This window comes from Rattus rattus, chromosome 9, assembly GCF_011064425.1.
Source record: "Rattus rattus isolate New Zealand chromosome 9, Rrattus_CSIRO_v1, whole genome shotgun sequence".
In the NCBI taxonomy this organism is placed as follows: Eukaryota; Metazoa; Chordata; class Mammalia; order Rodentia; family Muridae; genus Rattus; species Rattus rattus.
In genome coordinates this window covers 95,187,977-95,201,915 of record NC_046162.1, presented here as the reverse complement: position 1 = coordinate 95,201,915, position 13,939 = coordinate 95,187,977, and the positions used below count along the sequence as shown (strand labels likewise).

At 49.8% G+C, this 13,939-nt stretch overlaps 1 protein-coding gene across 4 annotated transcripts in view; it reads left to right on the top strand.

The window, feature by feature from the left end:
- The window catches only part of Abr (ABR activator of RhoGEF and GTPase), a 195,890-nt gene that overhangs the window by 116,188 nt on the left and 65,763 nt on the right, over positions 1–13,939 (top strand). For 3 of the 4 annotated variants that reach the window (XM_032912343.1, XM_032912346.1, XM_032912344.1), the window contains one exon: positions 11,193–11,291. In XM_032912343.1, coding sequence (XP_032768234.1) covers positions 11,193–11,291 — 99 coding nt within the window. Of the gene's footprint in view, positions 1–3,535; positions 3,778–11,192; positions 11,292–13,939 lie in introns of those variants that run through there. The other variant, XM_032912345.1, reaches the window with a different exon arrangement.

Genomic DNA, 13,939 nt, shown 5'->3' with positions numbered 1-13,939 from the left:
CTGTGTCCACTCACTGGAATTTCCAACCAATTGGAGTGGGTGGGGCAGTTTACCCCATGGATGTTTGGGGAGCAGCTTCTGTGGGGTTGAGGGGTTTAGGGAAAAAGCAGAGAAGGAGTGTGGAGACATCCGAAAATTAGATGGCTCTAGGTACCTCATATTTTCTTAGGTTGGGAGTAAGGACACAGAAAGACCCTTGGTTAGTCCTCAGCTGCCTGCTGGTCTGATCCATGTAGGCCTCCATGCTGTGCATATAGAGTTGGCAGGGTGGAAGACAGAGGGACCTGTAGCACCCGGCCCTGAGTTGGCACACTTGTGCCCTAGGGAATGCCAAGTCTGGCTGTTCCCAAACCATGGGAACAGCCTTACCCACCCAAACCAAATGAGGAATTGTGGCTTGAGAGGGCACTTCAGATGTGCCTTGGCTATTTATAACTTGGTCAGAGCAAAACTGGACTGAGAAAAAATAGTGGATTATGGGTAGTAGATAATCTTTGCAGAATTCTGGTGGAACAGATCCTTGACCAGCCCAGGCCTTAGAGATCCCATCACACCTCTCTCCATCTATTTCAGTTTGGTGACAGGATGAAGAAGCCTGCTCCTGGTGAGGGCAGGTTTTCTATTACTGACAGAAGGGCAAGAGCTTCTCCCAGACTTCAGAGTTCCAGAAAGTATTTTAAGGAGTAGGGTAAGAAACTACACTCATTCCTTTTAGTCTCCCTTCTCTCCTCGCCTTCTACATGCTTCTTCTCAGCTAAGGTGCCCAGTGGAGTAGAGAGGAGTTGTCACCACATGTCCCCAGTAGGGATACTTTGCCTTCCTTTGGCAGTGGCCTCAACAGTTTGACTCTGCCCTGTGGCCATATGGTTGCCACTGACAAGTGAGTATGATGTTGTATGAAAGGCTGGTGTGATGGTTTGTATATGCTTGGCTTAGGGAGTGGCACTATTAGGAGGTGTGGCCCTGTTGGAGTAGGTGTTTCACTGTGGGCATGGGTTTTAAGACCCTCATCCTAGCTAACTGGAAGTCAGTATTCTGCTAGCAGCCTCCAGATGAAGAAGATGCAGAACTCTCAGCTCTGCTGTACCATGCCTGCCTGGACTCTGCCATGTTCCCGCCTTAATGATAATGGACTAAACCTCTGACCTGTAAGCCAGCCCCCAGTTAAATGTTGCCCTTTATAAGACTTGCATGGGTCATGGTGTCTGTTCACAGCAGTGAAACCCTAACTAAGACAGCTGGTCATAAAAAGCACATGAAGTGTTGGTGGACATATTCAGACACTGCACCACATGGTTGGTGGTACCCGTTACACAAGTTTACGAGGATGACGTGGCAGGCTGGTTGATGAAGCTGAATTTTATTTCAAGCCAAATCTTCTAAGGAGATGGGGCACAGGGCACACACCAAGGGAACCTCCCCCCACGTAACCACGGCTAACAACCAGTTGTAAGAATAAAGGCACCGTGGCCATCCTTAAGCCTAGCTCTGAGCAAGGATGTGGTTCAGAATGTGTTGTGCTTTTTAAAAGTGTAAATTACTTGCTTTCATCTTAAAGTCAGGAGATTTTATTTAAGCATTCACATTTTCCCTTGGGCATGGTGACACAGGACGAGGCAAAGGCAGGCAGATCCCAGAGTGCCAGGCTAGCCTGATCTACATAGCTGATTCCAGGATGGCTAGGGCCTCCCAGAAAGACCCTTTCTCAAAATCAACTGCAGAGCTGGAGAGACTGCTCGGCTGTTAAGAACGCTTGCTACAGCCAGGTGGTGGCAGTGCACACCTTTAATCCCAGAACCCCGAAGCAGGCGAATCTGAGTTCCAGGACAACCAGGGCTACAGAGAAAATGTGTCTTGGGGTTGGCAGCGGGGGTGGGGGGGTGGGGGGTGGGGTGGGGTCGCAACCCCTCAGAAAGAGCATTTGTTGTTCTTGTAGAGAACCTGGCTTTAGTTCCTAGCACCGTCATTGACTACTGTTACAGGGGATCTGATGCCTTCTGATTGACACAAGCATGAGACACACATGTGATACACACAAACACAGAGGGAAAACAATCATAAATCATACATGTACCAAAACATAAATCTATAAACAACAGAAAGAGTAAACAAGTCTAGCTTGATTACATTCAGAGATCCTGTCTCAAAACAAAACTGAAAACATAAAGGATACAGAGTATGCGAACTTGAGCCTGTGTTTCCTTTGGGGGACATTAATTAGCTGGAGCCCCGGGAGTTTCTTCAGTTCAGGACTTTTGTGCGTGCCTTACCTGAACTTTGAATGCGTGCTAAAGATGTGCCACAGTTGGCTTCAGTGTTGAGTTGTGAAAGAGTTCTAGCAGCTGGCCCTAGACTCCTCCCCCGTGGCAGTATGAGTGTGTATCTCTTAGGGATCAATCAGGGTTAGGGGACCAGGATGCAAGCCTCATCTTCTGCATGAATTTAGTTTCTGGAACATGGAAGCTGCTTGAGGGAAGACTAAGAGTGGAGCAGTCTGGGAGCGGTCAGGGTGGATAATGCCACCTGTCCTAGATTGTGTGTACTGGCCTCGTAGGCGGGTGTCTCTCCTTGGGCATTGCACAAGGAAGTGGCATTGCCAGCAGCACCTGACCGTGATGTGGCTCTCGGGTGGTCCATGGTGCCCAGTGACCCATGCTCAGGACCCTGTCTGGCACTGTGCCTCAGCTGGACACGAGGCAGGACAGTCCCCTCCTGTATAAATACAAAGCCTTGTTCACTCTACCGTGGTGCAATGGCAACTGCGGTTTCTCACCGGCAGTGGGCCTCCCCGCCGCAAAGGTGCTGGATGGAGCCTGAGGCCGAGGTGCGAAGGGGGCTCTATCTTGTGAGGACCCCACGGGGACGTGGACTGAGTGGGTGAAGGGTGGCTTCTCGGGGAAGCCGCTTCCCGGGCCCCCCCTTGCCCGAAGGCTCCAGCGAGAAGTTGTAAATAAAGCTTGTCTCTGGGAAGCAGACCTCCCCCCGCGCCCGCCCGGCCTGTCTGCGGCCTCCTCCCTCCCTCCTCCTTCGCTCCAGAAGCCTCCGCCAGCCGCTCGCCCGCCTGGTGACCACAGAAGGAACGAGCAGCTCCACCTCGCAAGTCAAGACGTGCGTTTCCTGTGCATTTGGAGCAATCGGGCCTCCGGGTCCAGAAAGGGCGGGCTCTGTGAGGCCGGCAGCCCAGCACTGGGGCGCCGGACGAGCCCAGCACCAGGCCTGGGGCGAGCGGAGTGGCCGAGGAAGGAACGGACCGCGGAGGGCGCTGGCTGCGGCCCCTGTCCGGCGTTCATCCCGCGAGCGGCTGCCCGGAGGCCCCGCTTCCCCTTTCTCAGGGTGGGGACGCGCGGGAGGCGGGCCCGCCGCGCAGGACGGCTGGAAAGCGGCAGCAGGAAAAGGTTCATAATGGAGCCTTTCATCGCGAGCCGGTGGCCAGGTGCCAGGACCGACTCCGCGGAGGCCAGCATGCTGGTGTAGGCCTGCCCTGCGCTCTTCCCCGCCCGCCTGTCCCCTGCCTGCCTCCCTGCTGGGGCGCGCGGCGGCCGCTGCTGCTGCTGCTGCTGCTGCTGCTGCTGTTGCTGCTGCTGTTGCCGCTGCCGCTGTGTGGACCCTGCTTCCTGTTTGCCCTCTGCGGCTCTGGCTGCCATGGAAGAGGAAGAGGAGGCAATAGGCTTTTTGGACAAGGTTCTGGAGGATGAAGATGTGTTTCTCCTGGAGGAGTGTGAACTGGGAACCCCGACCAGCCCTGGCTCAGGGTCCCCCTTCTTGGTGGCCGTGAAGGTGGGAATGTGACACGCCCTGGATGCTTGTGGGGAGGGGGCAGGGATAGTTCTTGACTGATGCTGAAGCGGTGTTTGGAGAGGAATGGCTGATGCGTGCACAAGCCTCGTGGCTGAGTAGAAGAGCCTAACTCAGCGTGAGATGGGCTGGTATGTTCCTGCCAGAGGATTGAGGACTGTGCTCTCTCAGCAGCTGTTCTTGAGGGAGAGGAGTGCCTGCTTGCCCTGCACCAGTTGTCCTTAGAGGCAGTGACTGTTGGCTTTCCCCTCAGTCAGCTGTGTTAAGGGATCTTTTTGGCAGTGACATGAGTCACCTGGTGGCCTGTCACTGATGTGAGCCTACTGCCCCCAGAAGAGCTGGCCGACTTGAAACTAGTGGGCAATAATTCATTGTTTCCATGGCAACCAGAGGATAAGGGCATTTGTGAAGTGTAGCCAAGGAGCTACCTCTTTTCCAAGGAGGAGACTGGCGACTTGGTGGGTCTTGACTAATGCAAGTGAGCCTTTAGGAAGATGAAGAATTTGAGGTCACTTGGGCTTTCTTGAAGGAAACTAACTGAATTAGAGGGAGAGGAGGTGGGAACAGCTGTCTGGTAGGTGAGCATTTTTCCCAAGGTAGGCATAGGCAGGAGCAGCCCATTTGTTCCAGGTCTGTAGACCTGCAGCAGAGCACCTAGAGAGGCAATTAGGAGGGAATGGCTGTTGGGAATGCCAGCTCTGGTGTGGAGAAAGAACCTCTCTTGCCTATACCTACCTTTAAGAACTCTAGCCTATCGCTTCTCTTTTCTGTGCCTGGAGGGAGGGCCTCTGAGGACTGTGGCAGGGAGTATGCACACTGCAAAGCCAGGCTACCTAACCACACGGGCCCTGGAGGGCGTGGTGTTAGGTGCCTTGCCTGGCTAGGTGTCTGAGACTCTGGAGTCTTCCCTTTGCATATGATGATGATCACAGCTCTACTCCACCCACACCATGCTGTGGCTCCGAGGAGGAGCTAATGGAGACTAAAAATAGACTGCAGACCTAGGTTAGGTAGGTGGCAAATGTGCGGGCCTGGAGTGGAGAGATATGGCTGCAGGCTTGGGTGGGAGCTGCAGTAGGATCCTGGCACCTCATCTCTGTTCTGTAATCTGGTACTTGTTTAGAGCACCAGAGTAAGTCGCACACGTCCTTCGTTGGGCCCACGGACACCTCTGCACTTATGCTGTAGCCAGCCTTCCCACCAGTCTCTTTATGATTCAAGGAGCATGCTGGGAGTTCAGCAATCAAGGGATAGCCAGTCTCTGAGGTTCTTGGTGGACCTGCTCTCAGGAGCCCTCCCAGCACTGGTATTAATACCACTCCTGCTGCATCCTGAGCATATCCTTTCTCTGGATCATGGTGTATAACTTCAGCATACTCTCTGCTGACCACTGAATGGTACTGGCTGCATGGCTGGGACTTTTGGAATGTCTGAGTTTGTTGAGACACACAGAAGTGATACCAGGTTCCTGGCCTTGTTTCGTGTTAGAAATGTTCTCAGGGAGTGGCACATGGTTGCCAGCGGGGTCCCAGATACTTGGCATGCCTGAAATCATCCTTCCTCTGAGGTTCCCATGATGTCTGAATGAAGCCCTCCCTCTGCCTCTCTCTCCTCCCCTCTCCTGTGCTTCGGTGTTTCTGGAGTTAGCATCAGCCTGGGAGCTTCTTGCTCATCTGTAATAACCTCTCCAACACCTGCTTCCTCCGTCAGGCTTGGCCTTAGATTGCCCAGGGTTGTAGAGCAGTGCAAAGCACGCCCATCAGTTCATTGCTATCAGGTTGTGTTCTACCTTAAGTGCTCAGCAAAGGCATCTTGGAGGAGATGTATACACAGCATGGTCCTTTCTCACAGAGTCCCAAGTAAAGGATCAAGTTCACAGGGGACAGAAAAGTGAAGCAAGAAAGCAAGTAGGCCATGAGAAGCATCTGACCAAAGAATACCAGAAACCAGGTGTGGTGGAGAATGCCTGTAATACTACCCTTCAGGAGGTTGAGGCAGAAAGAGTACCGGGAGTTCAAGGCCAGCCTGAAATACATAGTGAGTTCCAAGTCAGTATGGGCTGTGAATGAGACCCTGTTTCAGAAACATATGAACAGCAATAACAGAGGCCCCTGGCTTCAGAGGAGGAGGGAACCACTCTTAATTGAATCAGGGCTGGACTGCGTACACGTTTCCACACGTGCATATGTGCAGGGACCAAGGAGCCAAGACGGTGCTCTCAGTGTCCTGGCTGCAGATGGTCTTGGCTCAGTCCTCTATGGCAGCTGGTAGGAATCCAGGGCAATTTGCTCTTTGCTATTACTTTACTTCAGGAGTACTTACCTTAAACAGTAGTTGTGTTGCCTGTGCGTTTGCCCAAACACCAGCCCTATAAATCAATCCTGGTTTCACTGTAATTTCCGAGGTGCTTCGTCTTCCTAGGGGACAGGTGCAAAACTGGCTGGCAGTTTTCTCCATAGCTGAAGCTGTCTGCATCTCACAACCCAGCACGCTTCCTTTGAGGAGTTAACGATCTGTAAACCCATAATGCAGACACCGATAGCGACATCACATCCCGTCTGTAAAACGGGGCATAGTCTTCCAAAAGATTTTCACACAGTTCTATTTAAAGGTAGGTAGGGCTGACGAATGAAGCCTTGTAGATGCTGCTATTTCAAGGAACTCATTTGTCAGGAATAAAAAGCCCTTTTGTATTCCATATTAACTCTTCAGGTATCTGTGCCTAACGAGAATGGCTTGTCTGAAATGCCTCTATTCCTGTTTGACTGCTCAGGTCTCCTCTCTGCAGTGGTAGTGCTACCCATCACCCCATTGGTGTTTCCAGAAGTATGGGGCACATAATTGGTGATTCGAGAGATGATTTTAGGTGACACTTGACATATGTTTTTTTTTAACTTGTTTTTAAAAAAGATTTATTTATTTGTTTTATGTAAGTACATGGTTGTTGTCTTTAGACACACCAGAAAAGGGCATGGGATCCCATTACAGGTGGTCATGAGCCACCATGTTGTTGCTGGGAATTGAACTCAGGACCTCTGGAAGAGCAGACAGTGCTCTTAACCACTGAGCCATCTCTCCAGCCCCTAGTTATATGTTTTATTGTAGGTATATGTTTTAATGTATATGAGGAAAAACAGTACTCATCTATCATCTCTATGATTTGATACAAAACTTAGGATAAGACCATATAAAAACCAATATCGGCCAAGGAATGGTAGGACACATCATTAATCCCAGTACTTGGGAGGTAGAGACAGGAGGATCTCTGTGAGTTCAAGGCTGGCCTAGTCTACATAGTGGAAACTTGTAATATGCCGGTGTGGCAGCGCTATACTGGTGGGTATGGGCAACTGAGGTTCTTCAGCATATATGGAGTATATGAATCTGGCCAAAGCTTCAGAGAGCAGCAGGAGAAGAGGTACTCGGGGTGGGAGAGACTCCATGCACTGTACTCTCTTAGGTATGAGAGGGCCCAGATGTCATGAGGCTATGACTTGACTTGGGCATTGGCTCCTGATGTGAGTACAACCCCACATGACATCTACTCTAATCCTGAGTGTTCCTTGCAAACTGGTATGGCCCTTGGGCTAAATTATGCTGCCTACAAAGTCTCTCAGTCCCTTGTCGGTTTGCTTCTGGCTTAAAGCACAGCTGGAGCTGGGCCTGCCTGCTTAGTCCTCACTGTTGCCTAGGAGAAGATAAAGGGCCATAGAAAGATTGTTTCTTGACTTGGCTTACAACCAAACCTTAGGAGGCTTTATTTAGCCCTCAGCTCCACAGAAAGCCAGGCCAGAGCTGGCCACAGCTTATCAATAGATACGACCGTAGTGACCTGGTGTGTTGATTTAGGGACCTCCGGATGACAGACTTGCAGTAGTCTAGCAGATGTGTAAATTGGGGATGGTGGTGCCCACTGATTTATAAGCCCCAACTGGAGAGAACTGAGTGACAGCTTTTCTGCGTTGGGAAAAGACTAGCTGCGTGCATGGTAGAGCATTTGCCCAGGGGGTTCGATGCATGTGGGCATCTCTGGAAAACATGCTGAGAACAACCGTCTCCTCCTTTGTATTACTAGTGCCCAGCATGTAGCAGAGGAGGAACAAATGAATTCTCAGCGCTGGTGTTTTATGAAACAAACAAATCTCCCACAAGGACTGAAGGAACAGCCATGGATTTCTAGGCTTTGGTTTGCCTTTAAGTTTATTGAGTGCGCTGCAGGAGGATAGCGGCCAGGCCATAACTGGAGAACCAGGTGCAGCCATCTCCAAATTGTCCCAAAGCAGGAGCGTACATGATCTCCAGAAAGCCGTCGCTGCTCGAAGATGGAAGGCTCTCCACTGCCAACTGAGCCACAGGCTCTCGGGCAGCGAAATTCACAGAGCATCATTTCACATCATTAAATTCTCAGCTGCCTACACCCCATCCTAGCTTGAATTTTAGGAGTATAGCCCAGAGTGGGGACTCTTGGAAATGACTGACTATTGCTTTTTAAGAGAGAGAGAGAGAGAGAGTTAGTTCTCTCTTTTCAAAACGAGCCTTTGGGATAGGATTATGAGGCATGGGTCTTGTTAAAATGGTCTTTCCCCACAGTAGAGGAAGGCTTCTTCAGATCACCAGCTCTCCAGAGGCTAAGGAGAACCGCAGTGAAGCCCACCTCTTTACAAAGTGTTTGCTAGATACTCAGGTAAATCCTTGAGTGTGAGGACTGAGGGGCAGTGTGGGAGCAGCGGCCTGCAGCTTGGAAGGCAAACAGGTCAGTTTTGGGAGGCCACTGTGGATCTGACCTCAGAGCTGGAGCCCTGCCTTCCTGGACTCCAGGGTGTGTTGGAGGCTGGGCTGCCCCCCATGCAGCTGGCCGTTTGCACCCTCTGTGCCTCAGGGGCCCGATGTTTGTTATACCTACCAGATTGTGAGGTGCCCGTGAAGAGCACTTAGCACAGTTCCTGGTACTTGTGAAGCCATCAATAAATAACTCTGCCCTTCCTTAATGTGGGGTTCGTACTGGGTTCCTAATGCTGCCAAAACAAATTGCCACAAACTTATGGCTAGAAACAGCCCTGATTTAGTTTCTTGCATAGCTTCTGGATGCTCTCAATAAATAAATTTATTTCACCTTTTCCCTATATCCCTTGGCTACAGATCCCATTCTCTAGCCTCAAAACCAGCAATTTAGCCTTTACACCCCACCCCACCCCCTACCCCCCACCCCTCACCCCCACCGCTGCCTCATTTTACATGTGACTACTAAGGGCCCACTTTGGTAATCCAGGAATCTCCTCAAATCCCATCACACCCAAGAGGCCCCGTAGTCATGTGGACATCTCTTGGGGGGTGATTGTTGTCTTTAGGGTGAGATAACACCTCAGAGTTGGGGGCAGCAGCCTTCGGCCATTTGTACCATTTAGGAAAAGGTGTGAAGAATACGCCTTCGGAAAGCCTTCGGGGACACGGATAGGCTTTCTCTATGGCTTGAGAGGTTTTGATGGCTTGATACACTTTTCTGACTCACACTAAGGGTATGCATTTGATGCCTAGAAAGGAGCTGTTTGAGACAGCAGGTCTACTGTATGCACAAGCTTAGGAAGAGTGTGGGAGGGGGAGGAAATCGCCCCAAATTTAAAGGGAAGGTGAGTTAGTGTTGAGGGACTTGGGGTGGACCCCAGCTCTGCCTCTTTTAAGTCCCATGTGTTTCTGTTGTATAAGGGAAAATACAGAAGTCACTTCAGTGTGGGTGTCGGAGGGCCGGAAAACAAGCTTGGAAGTATGGAAAGGAGTTAAAAGCCGTTCTTGGTGAAGGTCGGGTGTGACACAAATGGGGGCTTGTCTTGGAGAAGGAGAGCGTGATGCAGTTGTTGCAAAGGCCTGAGGGACATCACCCACTAGCCACGCAGGTCTCAGGTGCTAAGGCTGGAGGAAGAAGTGACACTTCAGCTGTCCTGTTAAGAAGAAGAGGTGTCACTTAGCCAAGGGAAGATCGTAGAAGGCAGCACCTACAGGAGAACCTAGCTTCAGGGCTGAGTATGACTAGCTTTGTTGGAAAGGCAGGAATGGCTAGGCCTTGGCCCTAGGAGAGATTCAGGTATTTAGTAAGATATGCTACAGCCCGAGTTACAATTTGTGGCCCTCCTTATTTATTTATCTTTGTCTGTTTCAATGTTTTCCTCTCCTACTAGGCCATAAACCAGGTGACGGCAGGGGCTGCTTGCTTCCTGTTATAACCATAGGGGCCGCTGAGCATTCAGTAAACATTTGTTGAATGAATAGATAAGTGAACCTATCTTTCCTAATTGCATTTTGCAGTATTTATATTAAGTCCTTGACCAGAAGGTGTTCTCGGAAGATTGATTTTTACTTCAGGAGAGGGGAAGAATTCAGAGGTCAGTTAGGAGAACTTGGGCAGGAGGAATCGATCCAGGAGACAGTCAAGGAAGGCAGAGGGTAGGGGGGCGGACTAAAGAGCAGCCAGGAATAAATCTTGGGGATCCTGCTCGGTGAAAATCACATGCTTCTCACTGAAGGTAAAATTTTAATGCTTCCTCCGTGCCACTGTGCCAGTCGTTGGCATCCAGGCTTACACAGGGCATGATCCTCCACCACAGGGGAGCAGGAATTCAAGAGTGAGGGAAATCTAGCGTGAGTCCGTGCCTTACACCATGAGGAATGGCTGAGGTAAGCGTGGGCGGCCCACAGCTGACACCTGTTATGGTGTTGAGCCTCTAGGACAGGAAGACCTTAGCACAAGTGGCCACAAGGCCAGGGCTCCCATACCCATTTCCGCCCCATTCTCTCCAACCCCATCTCAGTTTATATATCACTTCCTCCGTGTGCGTGTGTGTTTATGGGGGGGCTGTCTGTCCTTAGCTGTTCTGTCCCACAAAACCAAACTCAACCTCAGTCATAAAAGAATGTCTTTATCCCCTCTTCCCTCTTTAGACCAGATGTAAAGCAGGTCCTTGCTGACCCTAGTTAATGTTACAGAGTTACTAAGTAGAAAATGGTTGAGAGCAGAAAGGCTGGCAGAGGATGAGCAAGATGGCGAGAAACAACAAACAACAGGAGATGGTAGCAGGGATACGGGTGGCTGCTTTTTCTTGTACGTTTTACTGTTTTCCAAAATTTCTGTGAAACAATATCTGGCATTAGGCAGAGCATGGAGGTTCATGAATACAATCTCAGCCTTTGATTGGTCGAAGCAGGGTATTGCTGTGGGTTCCAGACCAGCTTGGGCTACAGAATGGGATTCTATGAAAACAGACAATGATGTTGATAATTTGGCTTTTTATCACCTTTGAACGTGTTGGTTAAAAGAAGAGGGGAAAAAAAAAAGCAAAGAAATAGGCATCTTGAGCCGTGGCTCCCTTCTCACCCGCTGCCTGCTTTTGCTTGCTTTCTTGCAGGTGGAGGCAGGGAAGGGCCTGGAGATGAGGAAGCTAGTTCTCTCTGGGTTTCTGGCCAGTGAAGAGATCTACATTAACCAGCTGGAAGCTCTGTTACTGGTGAGTACCTGGGGTCGGGGTGTGGTAGCTCCCTGTCAGCCAATGTCCTGCTTTAAAACTGTTCTTGGGGTTGGAGAGGACCCATGGAGGGCAGACACCAGTGTTCCTCTGTTCGCAACTAAGCATCTGGAGAACTGGGTCAGTCACTGCCTCATCTCTGTGACCGTACTGTGACAGGCGGGAAAAGACACACAGGTGTGGGAGGACAAGCACTCTCATCAGTGGTGATGACTGTGACGTTGTAGTGCGAGTTGCTACAGTGCTACATACTGACGGGCACCTTGGTACTTCCCAAGCTCTGCAGTGGGTAGCATGTGTCAGTCTTGGTTTTTGTTTTTGTTTTTTTTTTTTTTTTTTTTTTTTTTTTTCGAGCTGGGGACCAACCAGGGCCTTGCCTTTAGGCAATCACCGCTGAGAAATCCCCAACCGCATTTCCTCAATCAAGCTGAGACCCCTCACCCTTGGTCCAAGTCCTTCCTCTTCCCCGGGAAAGGAGACCATTAGCACCATCCTGAAGGCTCTCTGTCAGGAAATGTGAGATGGAGGATGTCTGTTTTTAAAAGTGCAATAGCTCTGAAGTGTTAGACCAGCCCGAGCTCTCAGTAAAGACGAAGGTGGTGTTGCATGAATCAGATCGGGTGGTGACTATTAAAACATTCTCCAGAGATAAAAGCACCACACAGATGCGTTAGCCTCTGAAGAAAGTGCTTATTAGATGCGTCTGGGTATTATGCAGAGTGATTGTGTGGTGTAAATTCTCTTCTCTGCGTGTTGTGCAGTCAGATGGCATAAAAAAAAAACTGGGTTTTTTTTGTTTTTTTGTTTTTTTGTTTTTTTAAATCTGAGGCAGGAGGATCAACATGATTTTGAAGCCAGTATGGACTACATAGTGAATTTCAGGCCGGTCTGAAACCTTGTCTCAAAAAGCTAAAAAGACAAACCAAGCAAAAGCCTCAGAGAATCAAAGATAAATGTAGATCAGTAGAGGATGGTCCTCATAAGTAAGACACATGTTTATATGCTTGTCGTGAGACAGGATGTCATTCACGTCCCAGAGGCATTAACATTTATTACCCAAGGAGTGACTATTGAAATGTAAGCTGCTGTGAGGGACACTGCGCTGAGCTCGGCTCAGCGTCCCCTTGGGAGTTTATTGGTAAGGCCAGTGATGATTTCCAAATGGGAGACAGTGGCGGACAGGAGTAGGACACAGCCTCACCCTGCTGTTAGTAGCAGGCCTAGTGCAGTGTTTCCAAATTGTACCTCAACCCCTTGCTGGGTTGTGAAAGTGTAGAGGTTTGAATCAGCGTTTCAAAATGAATTGAAAAAGATCATCAGTGTGCATTGTAAACAGTAAAGGTTAGGGCTGTCAGAATGTGTGTATAGATGGTATACAGGGGCACTTGATCTTACTCCAGACGGGCTTTGAACTCACTGTGTAGCTGAGGCTGGCTTTGAAACCTGATCCTTTACCTCCACCTCTCAAGTGCTAAGGTTATACTAACATGCAGGCCCACTACATTATTTCTTAAATGTTTTGTGGATTCAGAAGCCACTGATTTGCTAGATGTGAGAATATGTGCTTGCAATCCAGGCACCATAGGCTGAGGCTAGACAATCATGAGTTAGAGGCCAGCCTGAGCTGGATAATGAGACCTTGTTTCAAAACAAATAAGACCACTGTCTTAGAAAAGTTATGCATAAGCTCTCCTCCGGTCCTTAGCTTTCTTATTTGAAGAGGATAAGTTGCCTCTCCCTTCTGTGGAGGATCTGTTTCAAGACCTAACAGATGCCTGCAAAACCTTGGGTAGTATTGAATCCTAGATATGCTGTGTATTTTGTTAATGATTACAAACTTATAGACAAGTTAGGCCCAATAAGATATTGGCAATAATGAATGAACACGAATTATGGCTGCTATATACCATGATAAAAGTCTTCTAGCAAAGCTACGTAGCACGTCCTCTGCCTTGAAGAGTGCAGACCACTGTTTTCAGAGCATGGGTGACCACAGGCAACTGATGGTTGGTACCTCTTTCCCCTCTGGGTTGATCCTTTGGGACCTTGTACTGTAGGGCTACTAAAGATAAAAGGCAGACAGACCTGGGGTTGCTGTACCCAAGGCTGCATCACCAGTAGAGTGCAGATCTGAAAGGGACCAGATGCCTGGCTGAGAACCCCACTTGGCACCTTACCTTCATGTAGTGAGAAGACCTTGTCCTGTGCCTCAGTTTTTCCATCTGCAGTCTGGGTTCACAAGTTGGACTCTGCATGGGACTGTAGTGAACTGTATGCAGCTCCTGGGAAGGGCCTCAGTGTTAACTGTCATTGTTAATCTTTCCTACTGAGCTGAGCAGAGCTGAGGGCTCCTGTGTTCCTTTTGGTTTTGTTTTGAGCCAGGGTCTTGCTGCCGTGTAGATCAGGCTGAGCCCAAGCTTGAAACTGCCTTCCTGCTTTTGCTCCTGCGTTCTAGGTGACGGTGGGTTTGAAAATCAGTGTCAAGTATAATGGAGTATGCCTGTAATCCCGGCGCTTCAGAGGCTGCCGCAGGCTTTAAGCTTTTGTGTCCTTGTCAGTACCCCTCCCCCAGATACCCCAAAGGAGGTGGGGGAGGAGGTACTCCTGAGTAGCCTGCCTCTCACGTTCCA